General features: G+C 42.8%; 2 protein-coding genes and 1 long non-coding RNA gene across 17 annotated transcripts; 1 reads left to right on the top strand and 2 right to left on the bottom strand.

The window, feature by feature from the left end:
• Positions 1-1214: 1214 nt before the first annotated feature.
• Positions 1215-19613, bottom strand: LOC125771605 (hemicentin-1). Of its 15 annotated transcripts, none has more exons than XM_049442392.1 (20): positions 19234-19613; positions 14919-15296; positions 11089-11412; positions 10834-11001; positions 10613-10771; positions 10473-10549; positions 10308-10406; positions 10072-10231; positions 9644-9934; positions 8759-9576; positions 8546-8675; positions 8212-8466; positions 7787-8047; positions 7574-7714; positions 6523-6580; positions 4796-4923; positions 4190-4417; positions 3755-3849; positions 2034-2831; positions 1215-1929 (listed from the first exon to the last, which is right to left on the bottom strand). In XM_049442392.1, the coding sequence occupies exons 2-20, from the start codon at positions 14980-14982 to the stop codon at positions 1255-1257; spliced, it is 4929 nt and encodes a 1642-aa protein (XP_049298349.1). In that variant the 5' UTR covers positions 14983-15296; positions 19234-19613; the 3' UTR covers positions 1215-1254. The 15 variants fall into 15 exon arrangements, with proteins under 15 accessions (XP_049298349.1, XP_049298340.1, XP_049298347.1 ...); XM_049442383.1 differs by having other exon boundaries at positions 19240-19613; XM_049442390.1 differs by lacking the exon at positions 19234-19613 and adding an exon at positions 18506-18872.
• Positions 17005-17369, top strand: LOC125771607 (uncharacterized). Its single transcript, XR_007419330.1, has 2 exons — positions 17005-17096; positions 17264-17369. It is a non-coding gene; the product is annotated as an uncharacterized LOC125771607 (long non-coding RNA).
• Positions 19614-24824: 5211 nt separating the features above from the next.
• Positions 24825-26467, bottom strand: LOC125772324 (enhancer of split mbeta protein-like). Its single transcript, XM_049443897.1, has one exon. It carries the CDS (start codon positions 26061-26063, stop codon positions 25335-25337), a length of 729 nt encoding a protein of 242 aa, XP_049299854.1. The 5' UTR covers positions 26064-26467; the 3' UTR covers positions 24825-25334.
• Between the last annotated feature and the right edge of the window lie 1162 nt (positions 26468-27629).

Raw genomic sequence — 27629 nt, 5'->3', positions numbered from 1 at the left:
CTTACGTTTAACGGGTTTTTGGTTATTGAACTATTTGCGTGAAGGTAAGTAGATGTTTTAAATTTAACAATTAAAGTTTTAAAGTTTATGTGCACCGTCCGTTTAAAAAATGTACGTATTGCTTTTGGCTGTAACCGAATCGTTCGCCTAAAACGGAAAGAGAAAGGATGTCGAGACACAGAAGTTTAGTACAGGACAAAATCAGCACACAGCTATGGTTTTTTTGTTGTTTTTGGTATGCCACAGTTCAAGAGTTTCAGTGTTTTTAAAAGGCTAAAATTACAATTTTTATTCTGCAATTGTTTTGTTGTTTTCGTGAGGCGCATCAAACACAGACAACCACACAAAGCGATTATTAGGAGCGGAGCCAATTGTATGCCACAAACAAAAAATACATTCATTGTACACACTTACCTTTTGTTGGGATGTTAACGATTCGAAAACATTCAAGATTTTCTCTAATCTACATTTGTAATTCCGTTTAGTGATGGCATGATCTATCAAGCATGGAACATTTAACACAAACATTAGTATGTTCGAAGAGTTTTCTGTCAAAAGTCGGTTGTTGTATGGAACTGTCATAGAAGAATCAAAACAAGCTTCGACTGTTTTGTTTGGGGTTCATAACGACTAAAGTTAAGAAGCTAAAAAAAATAAGATGATGTCTGTCAGACAATTAATTTTAACATTAAATTAAAAAAAAATTTTAATGTTACGTCTTGCTGTAATTTTAATTTACACACTTGTAACGCATACAAAAACAAACTAGCCAAATAACCCATATCCTGACGAAATTACTAAATTGTAACGCTCCGTAACGCTTCACTTTACATCCTTTCAATTTGGATCAAACAACAGTAAAAAAAGGATGAAAATAGTGTTTGCTTTCTTGACTAGCTTAGTTGCAATGAAAGAAAATAAAAATCTATCTAACATTTCAGAATCATTAGAATATAAGTAGCCGATAATGAGCTTGGTTCCGAAGCGTTACGAGCGTTACGTTTCACTTATCCTATATCTTAGAGATGTATCCGTCAAAACCCAAACTGTCTTGCGTTCGATGTTTGTTTGTTCCAAATGTTTTATGCTTGTTTTAAAGTCGACGCAACATTTCCAAATTTTCTTGTTCCATGCTTAATAGATAGACATGCAGTAAGGATTAGTTAATTAGTAAGCAAACAAACACACAATCGAAACCAGACGGCCAAGACCAGTTTTGAAGTCAGAGAAGATGGTGATGGTGATTTTGTTGTTTTATTTGATTGCAAATTTGTCATTATTACACATATTAACCGACTTTCTGTTAGTGGTAGTTATTATTGCTGTAGTACTCGTTGGCACGGGAGTTATGGGTTTAAAGGCTACGGTGCTAGTGTCGTACGGTAAGTGTGACGCCGCACGATGGCGATGCTGTTGTTGCTGTTGCTGCTGCTGCTGTTGCTGCTGCTGTTCCTGTTGGTCGTAGTATTCGTTCTCGCTGTCGTGCTCGTGAAGCATGCCGGCATGATGGGAATGGTGATGATGGTGGTTCAGTGTGCTGCTGCCGGTGCCATTGCTCTGTCGCTGATTGCTGCCCCGATAGTCGCGCAACGTTTTCGAGCTGATCGAGTGCGATTTGATCTTGAGATCGCGCACGGTTGCCTCGACCGTTTGCGACGACTGGAAATTAAAGCTATGATGTTTCTGTAAAGGCAGCTTAATGTGGCGCCGGCTGTTAGTGCTGCTGGAGGATGACGATGAAGGTGTGTTGGTGCTGGGCGAAGCGGCCAGTAGGGCAGGTGGTACGGGCGGTGCGCCACTCTTGCGGAGCAGCTGATTAATCTTGGCCTGCTGCTCACGGCTATCCACCGGGAACAGTTCCCGCGGGATCACTATCCGCGTTTGGTGCTGCGTTATCTCCAGATAGTGATTATCGTGTGCCCCAGGGTACTTTACGGTTTGTCGGTTTGTCGGTCGGTTAAAGGATGTACAAACGAAAGGCGTTAGTGAGCAATGGAACACAGTGTGTTAGTGTCACACGGGGTAATACCTACCTCATTGATGCCCCGGTGACCCTCCGAGCCTGATTCCGTGTCCGAGTGAAGCCTGAGCGACGATTCGTGTCCCTTATTACCGAACGGAAGGTTCATGTAGATCGGATCCAGCCGGGTGCTACTACCACCACCGTACGGTTTCAAGCCATGTCCACTAGCGGAATGTGTCTTCGATACAAGCGAGTTAGTGGAGGCATACTTTCGATGTCGCGGTGCCGGTATTGGCTTGATGCAATCGTAGTAGCTATTCGAGACGGCACTGTTCGAGCGACTGCTTCCTCCCTTACGACCCGGCTTCTTCAAGCTGATCCGATACCGTTCCTGGTGGGGACCTTCGAGGATAAGCGGTTTTCCGGGTGGAATGAGTGGTGCTGGACCTCCTCCCATCGCTGCTGGGAGCAGTGTCGGTGTGGTCGCCTCATGTATCTGTATCGAGTCGGTCAAGTTCTCGTACAGTGGTGTTACCGTTTCCAGATCTATCAGCTTCTTCTCGGAGGAACGTTTCGTGGAACGCGTTCCACCGATGGTGAAGCTGTGGGAGGACAGTGTGTCACTGTTGTCCAGTGTGGCCATCTTGCCCCCTTTACACGAATCGTCCATGCTCGGTGGCTCACCGGTCGGAGGCTGTGGGAGCCCGGAATGCTGGAGGGTGGGATGTAGGGGTGCCTGTAAGCCACCCTTCTGGCTGTCCTTCTGATAGTTGATGTAATTGTACGGATGCGTTGGGAAGCAGGACGGGGTGAGCGTTTTGTTATGATGCTTCAGCGATGGCGCGAGATTAGATTTACACAGCATAGCCTGTGGTTAGGGGGTGTAAATTGTAACACAAAAAAATAGGACGCAACAACATAGAACACGCACACACACGGGGTTTGTAAAAACATAATCACACAATATAATGCAATTATACAAATGCCAACAATTAACCTCAAAATGTGTAGTTTTAAACGGAGATATACACTCCAAATTTGTGAAATCAAGGATTTTTCCTGTTCTAAAAAGACACTTATATTAAATTTCCGATGATTTTAAGATGAATCTGATGCAGACTCCGTTCCGGAAAAAATGTGCGTTATAAAAATTCATTAATCTTTAAAGATTTTATTCCTAAATTCTATTAATTAATCCGAATAGTATGTATGGCTGTTGTGATTCATTACATTGAAAGAAAAGTATCTTCTCATAAAACCCCTTTTAACAAAACTCTAATTCACCCAAAACAATGTAAAAAAACGCCTAGAATATTGTTTTTAAATATTTTTTTTACTGTAAAATATAAAATATAGAAACGAGGAATTACTGACAATAACAAAAATAATTTACAAAAATCGAACGAAAAAAAAACAAGAAAAAAAATGAAAATCTAAAAAGACTAATAATAAATGTACAAGTGTAAAGAAAACTTTAAACAAATAAAATGAAGTTTACAATTTCCTGGGTACTGGCTTAAAAAACTACAGATTAAACGAATCTGTAGCGAACGAGCGGAAAATGTATATGAAAAACAAAGAATAAACATCTCACAATAAACATGAGTTCAATCTTTGAGCTCTTACTTCGTTTTTGGTCTGTTTTTTATTTTAAATTTGTAAGAATTTGTTACTGAGACTTCGAGTATATCTTCTTACAAGTAAGTAAGGTAAACACTACACATTTTGAGGTTTTCAACAAGAAAAAAACAACTACACACATTCCACAGCGCAACCTCGTCTCAATCCTACCTTTTTCGGCGGTGTTTGCAATCCATGGAACGGTAGGTTCTCATATTCTCCTGGTTCGATCTGGGATCCGCCAGCAGTCGATGATTCTCCAGTAACTGATGTTTCAAGGTTCCGCAACGCGCCAGATTGAAAAGAAACAATCACAAAACGAGACGTTAGTGTTTGTGTCTTCCAATAAACAAAAGTAAAAAAAACCCATTAAGAGAATGTTTTAAGTGTTTCATATATCATCTTCGGTGTGATGTGCTACTTCACCCCGGCTGTTCGGTGGCGAACCGGTGAAGTAGTAAAAGCACCAGCAACTCCATCATCGAGACGCGAAAGAGAGCGCGGGTTACAACAACAACCAAAACAAATGCTAAAAAAAAGCTAAAAATACAAAAAGAAACACACAGCCGGAAGGAAGAAAAACATGTTTCAGCGATTGTTCCATACCTCCGCCTACAGCCGTACCAGCTTCCGGTACATTTGCATTTCCACCATCGACCCCCCTTGGCGCTGCTGTTCCTGCCGTTGGGGCCGTAGCAGACGCTGGTGTGGTTGCGGTGGTGCCGATGGTGGTTGTGTTGGTCGTAGTGTTGTTATCGTTTGCTGCTGAAGGGGACGAGGGGGACGACGGGTCTTCGGTGGGTATGGTTTGAGGCTTTTTAACATACGTAATAACTGAACACGTAAATAAACAGTTCCAAACACAGAAGCGAGGCCATTTCAGCGACAAATGCAGTAAGGTTTTTTTTTTAAAGTAAAAGTTAACCAGCGTAAAATATTAAGTAAAAGAAAAACATAAGCAAAAGAAAACGAGAAAGCATGATGAGAAAACAAAACACATGACAAGATGAGATAACAATCGATAACATTAAAACAAACAAAACAAGGATAGATGAGATGGGAATGTAGTTAAAGGAAGGGCACAATAAAACGACACAAACATGGGAAACAAATGGGGAAAAGTAGGAAATCATACACACTCACTCAGTCACACACACACGCACACATAAAGGGTGAAAATAAAAATAAAAATAAAAATCAAGCCAACTGTACCATTGCTCGTGGAGATGCGCAACAAATCAATACTGTTACGTTTTTCGAAAAATCGTCGAATGCGCCACCGGAGCGATTGATCGTAGTGCCGGATATTTTCGGAAGCATCCGCCTCCCGTTGCAGACACCTAAAGAAGCGGGGGCAGGGTGGGGGAGTTTTAAGATGAGAAATAAATAACAAAAAACTCACATTTCCAATATCGAAACCATTCCAACCGGTGACCGGGGATCTTCACCCACAACCGGAACTAATACATTTTACCACCTGTTTTTTTAACCCCCACTGGTAACTACGTCTACTGGAACCAATGAAGCTTGTCTCCATCACCAATGCTTCCTATTGTTTATAATTGATTTCCGTTTTTTTGTTTTTGGAAAAATAAATACCTAACTTTTCGTAACGCGTAACAGTTTAAAGCAAATGCATTAAAAAGATTTATTTGCTTTTCCATGTTATTTTGTTTAATTTCTGAGAAAGTTATTTCTGTTTTATACTTGAATATTTTTTGTAAGATTAGCTTCAAAATTTTCTATCGAATCGGAAATTAATAATGTGTTCATTTCATTTACTTAGTACAAAATGAACACATACAGTGATAGCAATAAATATGAAGCAAATCTGTTATTTTCAGTAAATATTCCACTTATTGACATTACTTCACACCAAATCATGTAAACAAATTTACTTAAAATACTTGTGCGAAAGTTCCAATAAATTATGTTTATTTGGCCTTTTTTCTAAGTATTACTTCTAGTATTACGGAATTATTTATGCATTTATTGAGAGTTTTATAAAATTGAAAAAATAAACCGTATACTAAGAAAACTCCTTTGACCGATTATTTTGTCTTGTAAATCCAATTAGATATAAATCTAATGAATTAAAATCAGATACAAGATTAGCTAGTCGCATTTGTTTCATATTTCTTAACAGCTTTACCAGAAGTTAGAGAATGTAATTTCATCGAAGTAATTTCATTTCATTATTCATCGGAGCCTACAAACCCGGTTCTAAACATTCATATCATTAAAAGCCAGTATGTTATCCACAGCCAAATTGAAGAAAGAATACGGAAGGATTAAGTATCTTCATGACCAATAGGATTTATACAGTCCTTGTTACTGAGTTCCAATTCAGATTAACATAAGATCTACTACTACCAAAGTAATACCAGCATAGAATAATGTGACCATAACCATATATTTATTTCCAGCCGTGTATTATTGTTCGGTCAAATAGGAATACGTCTTCCGTATTCAATGCCGTAGAACAAAATATCCCAGCATTGAATCGTGGGACTCCAAACAACTCCAAAAGGTACGATCTTTCTAAGCATTCAAATAAAGAGTGTAAATAAGGCAATAGAAATAATAATATAAAATTAAACCAAGCACCAACAGCCAACATATAAATGTATACCAAAGTGAAGGATTTGGAAGGCAGGACGATGAAGGACGTTAGTGTTAGCCGGAATTAATGAACTCTGCCAATTGATGTTATAACTGCTGCGTTGAACCATTGTCTCCATTGTTTTTAGTTAGCACCATATATCCCAACATGCATAACTAGACACAAGGTAAGCATCTACCCGTTACGTAACGCATGGAATCGGTCGAATTCTTTCAACCGCACGATACTACTACACATCATTACTACAAACTACGCACCAAAACAAATAGCGATACCAATGTATAATACCAGTGTGTTGAATGTCCAATCCTCTTACCTGCGATCTTTCATAAATGAGAATTCGGCATCTTCGATTTCTTCCATGTGCATAGAAGCTATTAGTGAGAGGCGCGCGCACAGTAAACGAACGGTTTGAAAGTTTTAGTAAGAAAGAAGTTAACAAACATTTATGAAAAATAAATATCAATTTAAGAAAACAAAACAACACATGACAAAAAACACAGGAAGGCGTGAGATTCAAAACGTGTGATTAATACAAAACAAAACAAAAAAACAAGAAACGATATAACATTAACAGAGAAAACGAAAGACAAACAGCATGTAACGTTTTTTTTTGTTTCATTTTGATTTTTGCTCCCAAATGAATGAACAGCACAAAGTTTATGGAAATGAAGAAAGAAGGAAAAATTGTTTCAAATTTACAACAATAAAAGTATACAAAAAAGGGTAGTGAAATTGTATACAAAAACAGCCAGAACACGTGGACCGAAAACGGGAAGCCATAATTGGCAAACGAAATACTTTTTTTTTACACTAAACACTGACTAGTTTGGAAATGGTTGATAGTGAACAAAGCACAAAACTGAGAATTACTACGACTGCAGTCGAAAGTGGTCCAGACATTTAGAGGTAAAAGGTATCAAGATGTACGGTGTTTTTTGGTTTCAAGCGTCTGTCAAACGGAATCCACTGTACGGCCGGCTCGTGAAGTAAATATTCGGCTGAGTGTACAAAATTTCCCCGTTTGACTGACGCTTGACTGATCCATTTTACGTGGTGGAACATTTGCCTGGAAGGATTTCCCCGAACGAGAAATTCGGGGAAATCGTTCTACAAACAAATGTTGGTTCCTTAACACATTAGATTAGTAAGTGATTCAAATAGAAAACAAAGCCCTAAGAAAAATTGCAAATTTCGTACCAACGAAATAATTGGAAAACCATAAAACGGAAAGAAAATCAAGCCGTACTACCTGTTCACATTCGTTGCCAGTTTGTGTTTTCTGAATTTTCTTTTACGATCTCAAACCAATGTGGATCTGTTTCGTGTGTTTGTAGTGTAGCGCTTAGTAATTTGCCTATACTTACACTTCTCCTGTCGTCGCTTCCTTCGGCAGATGCAAATGATGATGATGCAGACCAGTATGACCGCGAGTAGCAGCGCGGCGACGGCCCCAATCAAAATGTACGGCGTGAGTACATCTCCCTTAAGCCACCAGGCGACGTACCCTGCAAACGTAACGGAAGGTAAGCGGTGCCTGTACACACGTCATTGCCATCACACAACATTCCTTTACCTACCGGCAACCTCCATCTCGCACGGTGTACCCATGCCGACATTATTGCTTGCGACGCACACGTAAATGCGCATCGCCGACACAGCATCGTCCAGCGTAAGGTAGCTTTCGTACGCATCACTCTTGATGCGATGACTCTGCAAACTGTCATTCGCATACTTTACGCTCCACTCAAACTCGGACTCCCGTGGACTACCAGTAGCAACACAGATTAGCACCTCTTCGTCCTCGATCTCCTTCCGCATGATTTGACACGTGGGTTTATCTGCAAAAGGTAACACAGAAAAAGGCATTAGCAATTCACATCTTCTCTTAAGGACCTTTCATTTAATACGTAACGCTGATAGAGGGAGAATTTGCTGAATGTTGCGTTACGTATTAAATGACGGATCCGTTATACTAAGAGATCGAACTCTGCATTCTGCTTACAATGGATATCGATGTACGCATCAGTTGAATGGTTTCCATGCTTGTTGAATGCAGTACAGGTGTACTTGCCAGCATCCGAACGCCTTAAACCTTCGTCCACTATGAGCGCACTACCCTTGGCAATGATCTCACCGTTGCGTGCCCAATAAAAAGCTGGCTCGGGATAGGCTCGCGAAGAGCATACAATTTTTGGAGGAATTTTGCCTTCCTCCACAGAAATGGTTGTGCTCGAAAGACTCGTGTTCTCGGGTGGATCTGTAATGGGAGAAGTCAGGCAACGATTAACTTCTGCTCCAAATTCCTCAACACCCAAATGAACTAGAAAACTACATACATTCAACACCAAAGTAAGTTGTACTGCGAACTCCCGGTCCTGCAGAGTTGTTTGTGGATACGCACGAATAGTTCGAGCTGTCCTTAATCCGATCCAGTATTCCATTCGCCCAGGCGGACATGTTGAAATGCTACAAAGAGAGCACACAATGGTATGTTGAAATTATTAGCCTGAACCTCCGATAAGAACAAAGTAGAAGACCCGCTAGCTTACCAGCACAGAGTATGCACTCTCAAAGTCACCCGTTGCCGGTTCCGACGGTAGATACGTGTTGGTGATGTAGTACCGCTCATCACTCTCCTCAATTCCAATGCCATCCTTAAACCACGAGATAGTGCACGAAGGTACGCATTCCACACGGCAAGACAGCGACATGTTCGTCGTCGAAAATAGGGCTCCCGTGTAGGGTTGTAACTTTTGGATGAAAGCTGGCGGTGCGTGCACTTCCAGGTTTACCTCCGCCGGATAACCTTCGCCACCTTCGTTGTATGCAAAGCAGGAGAACGTAGTGCGTGAATCCAACCCTACCGGGTCCACCGTCCAGGAAGGAGTGACCACATCCAGCACCGGTTTGCCACCACGCAACCAACGATATCGACTTGCGGCTGGATTTCCTCGATCTTCGATCGAACAGTTAAATGTCACACTGCGTCGTTTGATCGCAATGTACGGGTAGTGCACCATGGACGCATTACCCGGCTCGTAGTAAATGTCCAACGGATTTTCATCACTCACATCACCCCAGCCAGCAGCATTGAAGCCTTCGCACGAGTAGTTGCCGATAAACTCTCGGCCAACGTTCTGCAGTAGCATCTTGCTCGGATCTACCTCGCACAGATTCTCATCGGTTCCGAGCGTTTCTTCCTCACACTCTGGCAGCTCCTTCAGGAACTCCCCGTCCAGGAACCAACGGACCCTTGTTAGGAGCATTGGATTCCCATCCACAATATTGCAAAGCAGCGTTATGTTCGCCTGATCATTCTCAACCACTGGCGCATCCGGGTCCATTGTTAACATGACCGTCGGTTTATCTACAATATAATATAAACATATTAGCAAATCTCTAACTCATGTAAACAAAACAAAAAGCAAACGTACATATAACATCAACATAAACTTCATTATCAGACACATCGAACCCGATCGAGTTCGAAAGCTCGCAGGTGTAAGCACCGATATCATGCCGCGTAGAGTTCTTTATCAGCAGTGCCGTCTGTTCAGGGTTGCCACCCTCGTAACGCACGCTGTTCAGCTTTATCTCCTGATTGTTCCGGTACCACTTGACGCTCTCGAGCGATGCCGGATTTGCCTCGTAATCGCAAAAGATGAGAAAATCTTGCGTCTCGTTGACGGTTATGTTTTCCGGTTTTACGGACACCACCGGTGGATCTGCAGATGTTCCAACAATTCAACCAACGGAAACGGAACCGTACAAGCGTGAGCACGAAAATGGAACGAAAAATGAAGGTGTAACAAACATTAGTGACACGATGACTCCGATGGCTAGGCACTACCGGAACACTTACACATCACTTCCAGCGTGAGGGTGTCATGCAATGGCCGGTCCATATCCTCACGCATCACAATGTTGTCGGCTTCACAGCGCATGGAAGCACCGTTCTCGAAGCGCGTTGCAGTAAAGATCATTTGACTGATCGTTTCAAACGTTCCATCATTTTGAAGATACTGCAAAACAGATTCAATTTGTGAGAAGAGGTGATGAAGTCTTTAATCACACGGTAGAGTTTTGGGATGTACTCACTGTTTTGGTATTAATTGAAGTCATCTCACTGGATTCCTCCGTGATGAGCTTGGATGAATTGTACCAGGTCATATTAGCTGCTGGTCTTGCTCCGCTGACCTGTAATAGGAGAACGGTCAGTAAAATAATCGCAACCGATTTTGCATCCAAAGCATCCATATCTACCTGACACTGAAGCAAAACCTTCGTCCCCTGAACCGTGTGATGTTCGACACCGGATAAGTTGATCTTCGTAGGTCGTACTGTCGTGGGAATAGAAGTTCATTAGTACTGTCTGCAATTCACTTCACTTCAGTTGTACTCACCTTGCAAATCGATGTGAAACTGGTTGTCTACGGACAGGTGAAGATCCTTCATCTCCACACGACAGTTGTACGTAGCGCCCAGCTCCTGTCGGGACAGCGTGAGCGACAACGTCGACTTCACTGTGTACAGTCCGTTATGTTCCTCCACAACCAGATTATCTGTAAGTGAGGATATTTGTTAGCATGAGAGCATAAATTTGATGACTTCAATCGGCACTTACCTCGAACAACTCGACCAGATCGATGCCAACTTATCACAGGCTCTGGACGGGCACCGTATACCTCACAGACGACCTGAAGGTCCTGTCCTTCGCGCATCGGTCCAATGTGGGAACCATTTTTAATACTATTTCTATTGCCATCCTGCAGCGTAATAACCGATGGCACAGCTGTAATAAAATAAGCAAAAAATAAGGCACCATTCCAATATGAATGCCATTTGCACACATCACCTGATGCATCTTCAGGGTACGTACCGTAAACGTTTAATGCCACGCTGTATGCGCCCGAATTTTCACACAGCTCCGACGGTTCGAGAAACGTGGTCTCGCACAGATATGTATCTTCGTCCGCAATCTCAACGCTGCGGAAAATGAGCCGGCTCGTTTGTGCCTCGTGCGACAGCGAGAGCCGATCGTTGTAGCTGCCCTCGACTTTGGCCACCTCGCCATCACCGGACACGACCGCTATCCGTTCGGTTCCCTTGAACCATTTCAGCGAGTGCAGCTCACCGCAGGTTGCTATATCGATCGGGCAGGCAAGCTCCACCTTTTCGCCCCTTAGAACGGATATTTTTTCATCTGTCGAAACGAAACGAAACGAAAGGTAAAGGCCCCGTGGGTGGGTGGAATATATTATCAATATCATTTTGCCATATAATCGGTACATTAAGGTTAACGCAACTGGAAGACGCGTGGGTAGAACGCGTTGGGGGGGGGGGGGAGAGAGAGAGTTATGGATATGTTTATCTGGTAAGCTTTTAAGTTCTCAGATAACGCTAGTCTATTCGGGTGTAAGATACATCTTTTCGGGCGATTCTTTGCTAAGTACTTCAGCGAATACTTCAGCGGCCGATGCCGTTGGGGCAATAACCGAGACTTCCACTGGACTGATCGTCTCAGGTGCAGCCTTAACGCCCTTGCATTAATAATATCACGTCAAGTGGAACCGGTAACCCACACACACACACACAAATACCCCCAAAACCTCCCCCTTCAGAGCAAAACTCTTCAAGCGGTATTCGTGAGGATATCAAAAATTATGCCATAGCTCGACATTCGGTTCTCGCGTAATACGAGCCCTGTTAGTCTCCGGGACCTGTCAACATATTGTTGGCGTTTTGTGTGGCAGGTATCGGTGGCGTTGGTTTCGCTTTCGTCAACAGTGTTAAAGGTGGTACCGTTCAGTTGTCGCTTCCATACAAAAAGGCACAGGTTGGGGGATGCAAAGACATGCGAAGCCGGAGAACGTGATTAAGGCTCATTCTTTACAACTACCCCCACAAGCTTCCGTGCAAGGTGTGCAAGAAGCACAGGAAATCTAATGGCATTAGCAGGCTCCCTAGCAGCAAAATTTGGGGGAAGGAAAACCTGTCAAGAGCACACTTCGTTTTTCTCACATCACCTCCAGCAAAGCGTCAGCTGACATGTCCCGGGGAACTGGAGTTTTCGAATCACGTACCTGCTCCTAGACAGTGGGGCAAGTGGTGCTCCAGCCACTAAGCGCAAACAAAAACACTCTCACATCCTCGTGCACAACTTGCACGTTTCGTACCAAATTTTGACTGCTAAATAGTGAAGCCAAACTCCCGGATAAGCCCTAACGCCTCCAGATGATTAAAGCCCTTTTTCGACTTCGCTTCCGCTGGAGCTCCGGAAGCAGCTCGGAAAACTTCAAAGCGGAAGCTACACAAACTCACGACCACGCATCATCAGGCCCATTCCCCGGGAGGGTAATGCAAAACAAAAAAAAAACAGAAGAACAAAAGGGAAAGCTTCCTGAGCAATTTCGATGGAAAGTGTGTTTTTCGCCCCCCAATGGAATGGTAATTCATGTGTGGAATGGAGGCATATTACTATATGTATGTTCCCATTTCTAATTCTCAACCCATCTTTTTGCAGGTAGATTGAGAGTGGGACACTATTTATTAGCTAAAACATATCTGCATCTGAATATGCGTGTGGCTATTGTCCTCGAGCGAATTCTCATGTGCTCAATACCTTCCTGGAAATACCTTCGTACCGGAAATCAATGTGTTTCCATTTCATAAAACGTTTGTTTGGATGTTATTTTTTTTCTTTTGCAAGTGATCTTAATTCTGCTTGCACTACTCATTAGTTTGCTTATATCTTCCACCAACGAGAGCGGGTGCTGTTGAAGTTATCCACTGTTCCGGATATCCACGCAGCACTGATCCAACCAACGCTAGATTTAAGCTAGCCAAAAAGACAATGCAATGGTGGGAGCTTTTCCAACCACGGTCCCACCCACTAGGGTTGTTTTTCTTGACTTGTATTTTTTTTTGGTCTGTTTGTTAGCTGTGTAGAAAACGGCCACCTTCTCGTTAAGACGTGCTCGCGTTGGGTCACGCAAAAGCGTCGCCCAAGTTCCCACAGTTTCTTTAGCATTAGCAACAAGCGGCAACCGAACAGCCCGAGCAGTGAGGGAAGAGCGCGTTTATGCTCCACTGATCACCGAGGCTCGGAGGGGGTTGCGTTGTTTGCTGCTCTTACCCATGGTAACACAGGAACACCAACTCATCCCAGTAAGTCGAGTGGCAATAGAAGCCAACACACAGTCTCGATTGCACCATTGCAACACACACACACCCACAAACATACGCGCCGATTGGACCCCTGACATTAGTGTCTCATGCTGACGCTCGTCGTCTGTGGGTTATTTCGTTTTATTTTGCCACGACACCTTTTACTGCCACAGTTCAAATAATTAACTACCGGACCGAAAATGGTACTCCACCCCTAGGCAGAAGGACAAGGAAACGTTCCTACCCGGTTTGAGTCATGAATCCGTCACAGGACTTTACTCGCTTAACTGTTCCCGAGGGAGGTTCCCCTTTACGGTGTAAACAGGTTGTAGTAACATAGCACCGACCATTAAAACCCGAGGGTGAATAATGTGATGATCATAACTGTTCATTGCCCAACTGAGTGCTTTTGTTGATGAAGAATTATCATACAAACTTTCACCTGTCACTATTTTGGGAAGTTTCCTCTTCTATTCTAAATGCATTTTTTTGTTTCATTGTAAGCAAGTTCTAGTGTTGTAATAATATTATGCAAACGTAACTTCCCTTCGAATTGTTTTTAATTTTTTCAACCGAAACTCTCTGCGTCAATAGAAAATAGCTTACAGTCGAGAGCTTCTTTTATGAATGTTTATATCAAAGCAAAAACGCTAATGTTGGCATTTTATATCTAGTAGAATAGATGCCACTGGAAAAACCCATTAGTTATCGGTGTCATTCTAGCCACGCATCAATCCGGATTTGAATATCTAACAAAAATTCTTCATTGTTACGATTAATCTACAACGCAGCCTATAAAGCTAATCTAAAGAGGTGTAAGGAAGGTTTTTATACAGTGAAGTACAACCTAAGATGTTAAAGTCCATCTGTCCATTTTAGACCAAAAAGTCATGAGACTTTACTTAAAAATACATAGCTCCTGGGTATTACTGTGTATCTGGTGGGATCAACTTGTTGTATTCTATTATGAGCTGCTGAAATCGTAACAACAGATCTCCATCAAATATTGAGATCAATGATAAAAGAAGAATTCCTTGTAAATGGTGAACTATAACATTCTTGGTCAAAACTTGAGGTCAGTACAGTAAGTTCCAAGACCTACTGACCTGTTCCAGTAGTTACTTCGTTTCTAGAGACAAGGGAAGTCGAATACCTAAAGACTCTCTAAACAAAATTATCAACAATTTGGTTTTTTTTTGTTCAGATAGAACGGCCTGGCCGTATTGATGACTTTCGTATTTACAAAGAGACCAAATATTGAATATTCAACTGAATTGACTCAAATACTTCCAAGGTTTTTGAGGTTGCAATCCATTAATCGTCAAAGAGGTAACATAATAACACAAGGATGCAAAACTATAAAATATTAAACGTCATCCTCCAAAATTGGAAAACTCTATCCGGTAAATCAAGACTTTAATGTAATCTTTTCAAGACTGTTTTAGTTTAGACTAGAAAAAAAACATCAAAGAAAGACTATCAAGACAAGAAACGGACAAGAGCTTTTATAGTGAGATAAACCTTCCCCGAGTGAGTACTTACCTTGACAAGATGTATTGCTAATGTGCAGGAGTATCCATAAACTCAGTATAACAATACTATTCATATCTACCAACTATTCAAATTCAAATATTTAATCTATAACAAATAAATACATCTATGCGCTAGCGACTGCACTTTGCGCCGTGGTTTACACGTACACACACACGCGCACGCACGCACACACTATTGTTTCCGGCACACGCACGAATAAGATTAGTGAACGGGTATTATTGCTGTTGCTGTTTGAGCGGTAGTGGACCGTACTGGTAGTAGCAGTAGTAGTAGTAGTTGTTGTTGTTTGCTGCGCTCGTCGTGGTAATTATTGTAGCAGTAGTTTGTCATTCCTAAAAATAATCAGCCGTTAGCAGCGACCGACGGCTGCCAGAATGGACCGGGGGCAAAAAAAATGACAGAAAATAAATAAATTATCACAAATCGGTACCCTATAACGAGCGTCCTCCCCAGATGGTGACCAAACGGCGAAACGATGTTTTGATTTGGCTGTCGGAAACCCAAATGGGGGGAAAACCAATTTCAAGGATAATGTGGCAATGTGGTACGATGACGAAGAAAGAGTAGCACAAGGGGTTTTTTGAGGGAAAAGAAGGCAGTCAGAAGAGGGAGAGTGAGGGACATGACAAATCGAATGAAATAAATTCCGTTCCGAAAAGGATAATGTTCTGATGAATTGCATTGAGATTGGGTGCTCTCCCCATTTCGGTTGCAGTGTGATTTTCCTTTTCTCATTTCTCATCCGTTTTTCTATTCTCTCTCTCTCTCTCCCTCTCTCGCTGGTGCTCTTTGCAATCGAAACGCGACGAAACCTTTATACACTCGTTTCGTACTGAAGGAACATTTTACAATTAAATGGTACGATATTTAAAAAAAATCATACACATACAACAATCAATTCGGAATCAAATGTTCGGACACAATTTCGGTTTTGGCTCCCTCGCACACTGCACAATTACCACGTATGTGGCGGAAAAGTTGGGAAAATTGTTCTCTCACGCGCTAGGGAAAAATTCGTACCGCATACAGCACAGAGACATTGGCTCCCAATTTTCACCCAATTTTCTAGTATCAAACACACACACACACACACACGAACGCACGATTCACACACATATACAGGTGAGGAAAATTGTTGAGAAACATTTTCCCCATTGCCGTTTCACTTGTTTTTTTTTACTTGTCTCCTCAACATCCAAGCTGGACGAGTGTCGTCGGATTTGAACTATTCGTTTGGTAGCGCCAGATGTGTTTATGTAGCCTCATGGTCACTGGAAAATTGTTTTCCCACCCGCACATGGTTTGCTTCGATTTCCATCTTTTCGATTTGAATGCACTATCGAAGACCATGGTCATCACCTGCCTCAACAATAGCATTCGCATCTGTCAAAAACCCACATTTTTTTTTGGTTTTTGTTCAGGGTAAGATGTCCATAAGTCACCGGAATTCACTACTCGCCCTCTGCAGTGCACTCACAACACAACACGATCAAGAATGTGACCACACTTCCGCTCATATGCGTACAGTATCATATTTCAGTTGGCCCACATCAGAACCGGGACTTCGATCAGTTTTGCCAAAGAACACTGGGCTATATCGCGAGCGTCGCAAACATGTCCCCAATCGAAGCAAACCGACCTTCTCGACGGGTTTCTCTTCTACGCTGACGGGATGATCGTTCGTTCGTGTTCTTCGTTTCGTTGTTATGTCGCACGGACTGTGTGCCGTGGTGCAGTTGTAAGGTTTCTCGACACACTACTAGCAAGAGGCCACAAAACACCAGGAATTTCTTTGACCTTACACACACACACACACATACACGATACACCCACACATACACACACACAAGTGTACAGGTGATGAGAGTGAGAGTGAGAGGATTTCTTTAGGATTACGACTTCACTGTCTCGCACTGTCCCTATAGCGCTCTCAGTTTTTAATCCGAATTAGACACTTGTTCTGGTTTTAGGCTAGTATTTATGCTTCGTTTTTTTCCCTCTTCTTTTCTTCGAGTACATCGGTACTAATCGACTAACATTAGTCTACTAAGTGGAGTGAAGTGAAGGGCTGTCCGCTAGCGGCCAGGCGACATGTAAATGACATCAACTAATATTCTCCGTTGTACGCTGGTGACAGATTGAGTTAGTGCTGATCGGTAGAGTAGTGTGAGTAGTAGAAGTTTGTTTTTCTTTCGCCGCGCACTGCTGCCCTAAAGGATGTCATTTCTTCAAAACATCCTCTCTACTGCAGACGTTCATACTTTTTGACGTTTCTAATTCTGTTTTTCTTTTTTTTATCACTGATCTTTTTTATGTTTTTGAATACCCCCTAGTGGTATGTTGTAAAGGAAAATGAAATCGTCGGTCATTGAACGGTACTGCGGAAAACAGAACGTATCGACAAAGTGTCCAAGACGGACAGACCAGAAATAGCAGGTATCGTACCGAATCTTCCCAACTGTCATACGCGCTAGACAGCGTTGACCACTCACGAACTTTGGTCGCACATGAACTCCGAGCATGACCCGAAGCCGCGAACCGACCGGATGCTGTGCCTAATCCTAGCTGCCTAACCAGCCTGACCAGGGGGACGTGTCCGCCGGAACTCTTCTCCTCCACAAAAGAAGGGAATTCTTCCAATTGAATCTTTTTTCCTTTGGTTTTCCCTTTTTCCGAATGATTTCCAACTCCACAACACGCACGGGTTATTCACCAAGTTAGCGGGATTGTCTAAATATAACGCACGCACGCCATCTACTACCGAAAACCATTCCCTGCACTGAATGCAGGAGGACCGGTGTCCACACACGCGAGGCCGCTGCGGCGACGGTTAGCTCATCGTCGTTTCCGATTTTTTTTGTTTTGTCCACGGCGCGCAAAAAGAAAATTTCTATTTATACTGTATGTCGCCAGCGGCTTTTGCCTCACCGCGCTAAATCGGTTGATGAGTGTATTTTATTTCTCCCTCCCCCTCCCCCCCCCCTCCCCCAAACCTCCTCACTGGCCTACTGGTACCGCGAGTTTATTTATTCGCAAGCATACATAAGATCGAATTTCCACGCTGTGAGAATTTGGTGTGTGGATTGGTGCATGTTTGGTTTTTTGCATGTCCTGCTTAGATCGCACAATCTATCGACGTGTGATGCTGATTCAATCATTCGCACGAGGAAATTGCACATCTTGAAGGCCACCGACATAGAGTTAGACACATTGGCACATTCCTTCACTGTTGGTGTTGAACGCAAATTCTACTAAATAATCCATTCATTCTGTCTCCTCTCTCTCTCTCGCTTCCCTTCACTAGGTACAAAAAAGGAAGAAAAATAAAATCCTCACATCCGCTTCATTCGAATCAAATTTCCTTTCCTCACTAGGTGCCGTAGCAATCGGTTTTCCGATTGGAAATCACCTTTTTCTTGGTGCTTTCTTCTATGCCACTGTAGGAGAGGGAATACTTACGCATTCCAGAACCCTCGCGGGTAAAGAAATGCGGCCAGACGACCAAAGATTTCCAGCCTGTTTTATTTGCTAAAAAATTTCTGGCAAAAAAAACAGGGAGTAAAACTCCAACAAACCCCCAGGAACAAGTGTGGTGTGGGGTGAAGTCGGGTAAGCTGGTGGTAATGAGAATAAAAATCAGAATTTCCTTCCAACTAGGTACACTGTACACTGGCACACTAAATACTTTCATTTCGCTTCATCGCGCTTTCACTCTCTCATTCTCACACTCTCTCGGAAAATGGCGCTCATTTCCCACACTCGTGCTCATGCTCAGCGTTACAGTCTTAGCAGTCTGGTTTCGGTGGGAAATGTATGTGTGTGTGTGGGTATGTGTGTTTGTGTGTGCATGCTGTTTGTGTAGTCCTGTCGCGCGCGCTATGGGAGTACGGAATTGAGATAAAATCAATTTTCAGCTCCCTATCTCCAAGATCTCCATGCTCGGTATTGATTTTATGAGCATCAAAAATTCACACACGACCTCACTTTGTGGTGCCCTCATCTAGGGTTTTTGATGTACCGAACTACCCGAAAGTACTGCCATTTTTGCAAGGATCTACTATGAAGTTCACTGTTGTATAACGGATATTCGTCCCTTGTGGAGCTTTATTTGATGCTAGTGTCCCTTGAAACAGGATACACCTTTTTCGGCGCTCTCGAGCTTGGGTTGCCAATTTTTCACAGTCTAGATAAAAAAACACACATTCTAGAACCATTGTTATCACGCTACTCAGAACAATCCATTCGGAACATTTTTCACACCCCAATAAGCAGAACACAGAGAAAACGAAGGATATATCCTTACACTTACTTTAAACACAGAACATTTTCGTGCAATAAGTAACTATCGCGAGGAGAAAAAAAACAGGTGAAAATAGCTTGCACACACCGCACGCACGGTTTTTCGTTTTGTTTCCTTTTTTTTGTTGCTTTTTAGCTTGACGCGCTGACTTTTCTTCGTTTCGTTCTCAAACTTCACAACGCCACTTCGACTGGTCTGGCTTTCGCAGACCCTCACAGTAATCCCAGCAGTGGTAGTAGTAGCAGTACAGTGCCCGTGGCCCGCTGCATGTATATTTTACTTTCGTTTTAATCGACTGTTGAAAATAAACTGAAAACGCACGCACCGAAAAGGTCGGGTTTCGTGTCCCGTCTCTGTACGGTTCGGTAGACGGGTGGCCGTGTACCGTGTGAACGTGAGCATAGAACAGAGAGAGCGAGGGAGAGAGTATGGGCCGTGAGAATAGGAACTGACACTAGTGGGCACTAGGGGTATAAAACAAATGGGGGAGAAATGGTCCAAGGAAAATGCGAATAAGTTAGATATAGTGCGCGTGGAAAATCATGCCTCAATGAGCACACTGCATTTTGTGCTCTTTTGTTCTCCCCTGTGTTGCCCTAGCGCGCACCTCACTATGGGCACACTGTCGAAATGGTGTCATTTGTTGATGAATTTTAAAGTAAAAAATGATTGAAAAAATGCTATAATACTTGCGTTAATATACTATACTTGCGTAGAATAAAATTAAATATACTATACTTTTTTCGAAAAAAAAAATATAACATATTCTTCTTCTTCTTTTCGGCATGATCAGGGACGAGCACGTCGCGAAGACATCGCCAAGTCTTCAATCCGTTTCCAGGAAACTCGGTCTAGGACTGCTGTCCTCTATCCGCAGCTGCATTCGATCTCGGACAGGTTCGACTCCACCTGATCCAGCCAACGAATTCGATGTGCTGCTCTACGTTTCGTGTCGAACAGGTCGCTGACGAGCACCTACCTGGTGGGACATGTGTCCGGCAGTCTCATGACTTATCCCAGCCATCGTATGCTTCGAACTTTGACAACCGTCAGAATATCTGTATCGGCAAACAGTTCAGCTAGCTCGTGGTTCATTTTCCTTCTCCACACGCCCTGCTTGCACACACCAACACCCGTAGAGGACTACCGGTGTTGCACAGTAGTAGTGCAATAGTAGACACGATTTCCCTGAACAATGCATCATTTTTTGCATGTCCCATGAGTTTTTTAAGTCTCTCTCTCTCTCTTATTGGCTTTTAACGACCTTACAGGTCACGCCGGCCATTTCTGGCTTACTAGACTTATTTTTTACCGCGTAGCCAGAGAGTCAGTCCTTGCTACGGGGAGACCATCCGTGGGATTTGAACCCGGTCCTGCCGTTTGAACGGGCGCCGTTTATCACATGCTCCACCGGGCCGCCCCCGGACTTTTTTTAAGTATTACGAGTAAAAAGGCACCTACCTACATTTGAAGATGTTCTAGAATCTAGATTGTCTTTCACTTTTCTGCTAAAGCTGTTAAATGTGCCAGTCAGATGAGACAACAGTGGAAAATAACAAGCACTAACGATGGAGAGGAAAAAAAGCTGTCTTGACCTTCCTAACCCTGTCGTGATCGCTTTTTTTACTGACTGTAACCGTTTTCCGAAAAGATCCTTCCTATCTTCTTCTTCTTCTTGGCTTAACGACTTTACAGGTCACGCCGGCCATTTCTGGCTTACTAGACTTATTTTACCACGTAGCCGGATAGTCAGTCCTTGCTACGGGGAGACGGTCCGGATGGGATTTGAACCCGGTCCGGCCGTGTGGACTGGCGCCGTTTATCACATGCACCACCGGACCGCCCTTCTCCTTCCTATCACCACAACTAAAAATCGATCGTTTTTGACCGTTTAATTCGAATTATTAGCCTTTTTCAAATGTTGATTGCTGCCAATATAACTTCAATGAAACTATTTTTTTTATTAAATAATGAAATATTTTTATACTTTTGAACAAGAATCTTCGCCCTTCAAATGAATGATCGTACAAATGAATAACGTACAGTTTTTTATTTTATTTCAAATCTATCCATATTCAGATCAGCCCATAGTGAGTTAAACGCAGAGCAAACGTTAGTATATCGCATCCTGCGAGCATAAGTTTGGAACAAACACCCTCACTCTCTCGCTCGCTCGCTCGCTCTCTCACGCAAGCAATGCTCCCCTCATTACAGGTGGCAGCGCGCGCAAGAACAACCGAACCGTTGCTTTTATTTTGTCTCGTCGCTTGCTGTTGCTTCGCGTTGTTGTTTTTCGTATGCGCTTTTCCTTCCAAAATGCTGTTTAAATGCTCTTTTTCCCCCCCTTTTTTCCACGACGTCCCTACACTACTGTTCCGCACCTTGCAACTGTGCCCGCTAGTCTGGTTATGGCGTGTCGGTCACCGGGGGTTCATTGGTCGCAGCACGTAAAAAAGGACACGAAAAGGACAACGAGACCAGGGCAGGGCAGTGTGCCTCCAAAGTTCGAAGCCAGCCTGACACGCTGATCGACTGACTGAAAATCGGTCCTTGGTACACCACCTTCACCAGCGCATAAATGGAAAAGGTGAGACAGTCCAATAAATAAAAATCCCAACCTGGAATGTCAACGACTTTGAGCGATGGGTGCATTGGGCGATACCTTTGCTGGAGAGCGAACGTGCGAACGACCGTTTATTTGATTGCGACCGTCGAGAAGTTATTTGCCATCTTGCAGCAAAACTTCTCATTCCAAATCCAAATACAATGGATTTAATTCTTGCGGGTAATCATCCTTCTTCTATTCTAGACTTTGCTCATTAAGCATCATATTGGAAAAAAAGGAAGTATTAAACAACAGAATTGCTACGGTTCGGTTCGCTTTATTACACATTTTCTTTTGGGTACGATTATCGCGTGGGAAGATTCTGGAATCCTTCCAACCGTAACAGTGACCCGCTGACGTAAAAACAGTGACGGCTGGACACTTCATACGAAATGCCAACGGTGGGGTGAGCAGGGATGTAAAACTACAAGAAAAATACACACACAGAACACAGCCCGTCTTTGGCGGTACGAACGCGCGCCTTTTTCTGCCTGGATGAGCTCACGCTCGCATCGGATCGTTGGCGTCACTCTCTGTGGAGGGTTTGTTGGAACACCCCCACGCCACTCATCAGTGTTTCGGTTTGTTATCAATGAATATTGTTCTCTCAATCGAATTTCTGCTACAGCTTAGCTGTCTGCGGTACAAACGTGAAAGTAAACCATTCTGCAATTAGAATTCCGATATTTTAATTACACCAACCGGCGGCACGTAGCACGATTTATTTTATTTTGTACAGGTCAGATAAGGTTTTTGTTGGTTAAAATAACAATCAAGGGGAAAGAGTGTTTATTTTTCTTCCCATTATAAGTTGATGATTGTAATAAATCCTTTTAGACTAAGGCCAAGCATTTCAGGAAAAGAGGCAAGTTGCTGGAAGTAGATGAATGCTGATGCTGAAAGCCACCACTTTAAGGACGAATGTTTTAGGTTTTTTTTTTAAATTTCGCGTAGAACGACCGGACCGCATTGCGCCATATTATTTTGTAATTGCATAAGATTGCATTATTGCAATCAAAAATGTAGTCCAAATAATACTTTTGAAGATATAATAGTAAGATATAATAGTAAGAAATGAATAAACAAAACAACTCATTATTAAAACAAGAATTCCAAAATACCCATTTTAACATTTTATTCATGTTTATGAGGAATTTAAACACTCGATATATAGCGTGTAATATAGCTTGTTTCGTGTATTTAGCAATAGAGGGCGCTATGCGTATCGTTCTCGTGCGAAAATCGATGAAGCCAAGAACATCGACCGATCGATAAAATTAGACTTAATGAACATGTGATCAAGGATGAATAAACTTCGAGCAAGACTGTAAAAATAAAATTCAAAGGTGTTTTTTACTGACACAATTGAAAATAATTTTTATTTACATTTTTAAAGTCGTTTCACTAATTCTCATACAACTATAATCATATTTATATGCACGGACGTCTTAAAATTAGCTTACATGAAAGGAAAAAACTCCACTTAATGATAAAACTTAGATATCGAACTTGCAACTGTTTCAATAAATAAACAATTGGTTTATACAACAGTAAGTTACATATTTTGAGTACTTTTGTTACCATTTTCGATTATATCGATCAAGGTGATAAATATGTTAAGTTCCCGATATTGAATCGGGAATTAATCCATATTAATTATTATTAATCCATAATTTAATATGGGTCGATGTAAAACTATTTTTTCAAACAACGTTACGCTTTTAAACTTATGCTAGGCACTGTTACGACGTAACGAAGAGAATCGCTCAACGTTACAATTTCAATTGTTTAAGGTTTGTGTCTTGGGAACACCAATAGATGGCGCTGCAATAGCCTTATGCTGGAACGAATTTGCGAAATTTGAATTTAATATTTTTTACACAAAGATAAAATATTCATAAGCTTCTGTTGAAGAAGCCAAAAAAAACTATTTTTATGGTTAACGAAAAACGTATAAAAAAAACTTAGAAATGAATAGAGATCAGCTTGGCTCGTTCCACAAAAGAACAAATCTATTTGCGTAACGGTTTAATGGTGTTTCACGTGTTTAACAAAAACTTTCATTTTTTCATCAGTTATCTTGTAAAGTGAAAACTTAAATTTGTATATATATATACATCAAAGAATATTGTTTCTGTATGAACAATTATAATAAATAAAATAGTACATCAAGAAAACAAATTATTCATCGGTCATATTTAAAATTGGGATTTAAACTATCTTTTTATTCAACTCATCGGAAGGCCCATGGGGAGTGATGGTTGTTTATGGAGTTGAAGAATTCCAACGCACCAGCGATTCGCAGGACCCCTTCAGTAGGCTAAAGTAGAAAAAGGTAAGCAATTATAGCGCCGGATAAGTAATTACGTCTCTTAAATAAATTAATGAATAGAAAAAAAAGATTGATAACTAAATTACGATGTCAAACAAAATCAATCATCCTTCTCCAAAGATGAATTTCTTCACCCTGACATATTAATCTATTCAACAGGTAGCTCCAAATTCCATATTTCTTCTCCCAATATATATTCCATATTTCTTCTCCAAATAGTATCCTTTTTCGGCTAAATAAATTTGTGATATATGTTTGTTTTCCCCCCAATTTTATCCCATAAAAGAACAACACAACAACAAGATTGAATTAAGTTTTGTAGAATGATTTTGAGCAATGTATTTTTTTTCAACATTATTTTTTTCGTTTTAAAGATTGATCAACATCATATTGTAGCTGCGATTTCGAGCGACATTGCGAGCCACTCCTTCTTCCTTGCTTTTGATTTGTTTTGTTTTGTTTGTTTGAAATCACAGAAATTGCATCATACTCCGAAGCCGTCCTACTAACCAAACTTCGGAAGGGAAATCTTTGCAATTATTTTTGTCACAATCCTAACATTAGTTTACAAAAAAAAGACAAAACTCTCCTATCATTCCGTTCAAGTCTTTCGTCTAATTCTTCTCTTTCGCTCTTTCTCTCTTTTTCGCTGCCTCTAAATCTAAACTGGGGGCTTTTTGTGCGTCGATCGCAACCGTTAACGTCTTTTAAATGCATCGTTAAACAGAAACAAACATCTCGCCACTCATTGCGTTTGCTTCTTTTCTCTCCTCTGTTGTACACATTAATATCACATATGAATATTGTTCTTCGCAACAAATTCAACTAACAAGAACAAAATGCTTTTAATAAAAAAAAAACACCCCATCGAAGATACAAATAAAGCACACAAAAAAAAACACTTTCTCACTGGCCCTAAGTAAATCGCGTTACCGTACTTACACACTAAAACTTCCCTAAAACACTATTTAAAGCTGCAAACCGTTTGTTTGTTTGTTTTTTTGTTTTTGCTGTACTCCTGTCTTTCTGCTGTTGTCCGCTTGATTGCGCCAAAAGAAAAAGAACGTCCGACTGCCGCTTGCCACGCCGGTACCAGGTTGAGATCGATGGATACGAAGTGATTTGGTGTCCTTTCCATGTGTGTTGTGGAGGTTATTTGCATGTGAACTACCACGGCCGCCATACTGATTCGCCGGACTGCTGGATCTTGAGCAGACCGCCGGTATGGTGATGATCGTCACATTCGCTCGGGTTCGGCGATGGCGTGGTAGATGGTGCCAGCAGGCCAGACTCTTCGCTGCGGTACGACTGGGGCGTTAGGGGCATCTGGTACATGGGCACATCGCCCGACGTGGATGAAGCGGCCGAAAACGGTGAGATCGGTGGCGAGGCGGATGGGCTACGGGAGGCACCGGGTGAACCGGCACCGGATTCCACATGTACCGAGAGCGGCGATACCTTGTCGAGATCGTTCAACCGATGGCCGAGGTGCGTCATCAGCTTGGTACCGAGCTTAATGTCAACGCCGGGCGTTGAGGCGAGACAGCGCGACACTTCGTTGGCGGCATGGGTAAATCCGGCCCGGAAGCGGTCCGCATCCAGCACGGGATTAGCGGCGAGACGCTGCTGACGGCGCAGTTTGTGCAGGTGCCGTACGGTCAACTCCAGTATGTCGGCCTTCTCCAGCTTGGCCACATTCTCACCCTCGGACTGTAGCGCGGAAACCATCAGCTCTTTCAGCTCATCCAAACAACGGTTAATGCGGGCTCGTCGCTTACGCTCCAACATCGGTTTCATCACCTTCCGGTACTGGTACGTACGGGACAACGGTTCCAGCGAGGACTGTAGCTTGCCGTTAAGTCCTGCCGACTCGGACACCATATTTGCGTAATCCATTTTGTGTTACTTTTGTTTTTTTTTTTCCACGCACACACACACACTTGCACTTCGGACACTTTCACTGGGATGGTCGGAAGTGTCTGTTTAAAACTCAAAGTTCTCTTTTTAAAAAACACTTTGCATCAACTGCAACTCCTTTTTTGTTTGGTTTCAAATGCACATTCACGCAACAACTTCTTATTTGCAAAACTCTTATTGTCAACGGATCGATGCGCGCGCCTTAAAATGTGTCGATCACTAGTTTGTTTTGATGCGGTTTTGTTTTTTTTTTTCGTTCTGAACCGTTTTTGCAATCGTAAGATTTCGTAAGCTTTCTGTTGAGAAAAAAAATCGAAGCTGAGCTGCGTCCTCTCTGTGCGGACGGGCTGAATGGAAATGATATCGAAATTTCCACCACCGAGCGTTTATATACTGCCGACGGTTTCGTAGACCAAGGCACGAACGAACGAGGTGGAAACGGTGGAAACGAACGGCACAGACCGTTTGCTCCGATCCCGCTCGCCCCTCTCGCCCTCTCCGTTGCCGGTCCCGGTTGCTGTGCCCGAGCTGTTTTCGGATCCGTGGGAAACTCGCTCGCATCGTCGTTCCCACACGCTGGAACGGCACCACCTGCAAATGTGTTGCTTGCTGCTATGCTGCTGCTGCTGCTGCTGCTGTGTATATACACGGTGGAATCGTAACCATCTGTCGCTTTTATGTTTTGGGTCCCTCTCATTCTACGCTCGTTCGTTCGCACGGGTCCGTTGTTTGTGGGACTGCCAAAAACGGGAAGGGTGTAACAGTGGTGGTGGTGGTGGTTACCCAAGGGGTGAGAGAGTCGGTAAGCCCAGACATGAATGTATGCATGCATGCATGCGTGCTTTTTTTTCTCTCTTTCTCTCCCTCTCTCTCTCGGTTATGCTTTCTTCGGACTCCGACTTCTTCAACCCCCTTTTTCTATGGCTACGGGGTGGTTTGTTGTCCGGGGGGATGGGATAGAGGGGTGGAAGGGAAATATATGTATCAGTTGCTCGTCCGTTCTCGCTCCGTCGGCCGTCCGCTGAATGTGCGCACGGGTCTTGCAGGAACGAGTAAGGAACCCGTACAAAACAACAAACCCCCCCTGGGCACGTTGAGTGCGTGCTCGATTGCCTCGACCGTGGGAGCCGAAAACCCGGCCGTACGTTTTTTTTTCTCATATCAGTTTTGTGCGCCCGCGCGGGGTTTCTTTTCGGCCCAACTTCCTTTTGCTGTTTTGCCGTTCTTCTGCTGCAGTGAGCCGTTGCCGTTGTTGTTGTTTGCTGCGGCTTTGAATTACTCCGTGGGATGGGGAAGGAGCAAAACAACAACAACAACGAAAAAAAAAGGAAGTGCCGAGGCGCACAGGCGGCACAGGCCAAAAACTCTCCGCGTGCGCGTTAAGACACTGCGGGCCACCCTTTTCTGCTGCCTATGCCTTTTCGCCCTGCCTAGATCAGCTAGCTTCTTTCTGGCCAGTTTCCGATCTTGAAAAACGGTGGGAACCAACACACGATTTTCCGTTTCGATCATCCATTCCGTACCACCATTAAGCCCACCCCACAC

This window comes from Anopheles funestus, chromosome 3RL (genome assembly GCF_943734845.2).
Source record: "Anopheles funestus chromosome 3RL, idAnoFuneDA-416_04, whole genome shotgun sequence".
Taxonomy (NCBI): domain Eukaryota; kingdom Metazoa; phylum Arthropoda; class Insecta; order Diptera; family Culicidae; genus Anopheles; species Anopheles funestus.
The sequence above is the reverse complement of the archived record's forward strand: the minus strand, read 5'-3'. Positions and strand labels throughout refer to the sequence as shown.

Coding starts and splice junctions, on each gene's coding strand:
- LOC125771605 (XM_049442392.1), bottom strand. CDS start 14,982: ATGAATAGTATTGTTATACTGAGTTTATGGATACTCCTGCACATTAGC. Junction 10,407..10,472: donor AGGTTTTGCTTCAGTGTCAG/GTAGATATGGAT, acceptor CTCCTATTACAG/GTCAGCGGAGCAAGACCAGC. Junction 1,930..2,033: donor GTCACCGGGGCATCAATGAG/GTAGGTATTACC, acceptor CAAACCGTAAAG/TACCCTGGGGCACACGATAA.
- LOC125772324 (XM_049443897.1), bottom strand. CDS start 26,063: ATGGATTACGCAAATATGGTGTCCGAGTCGGCAGGACTTAACGGCAAG.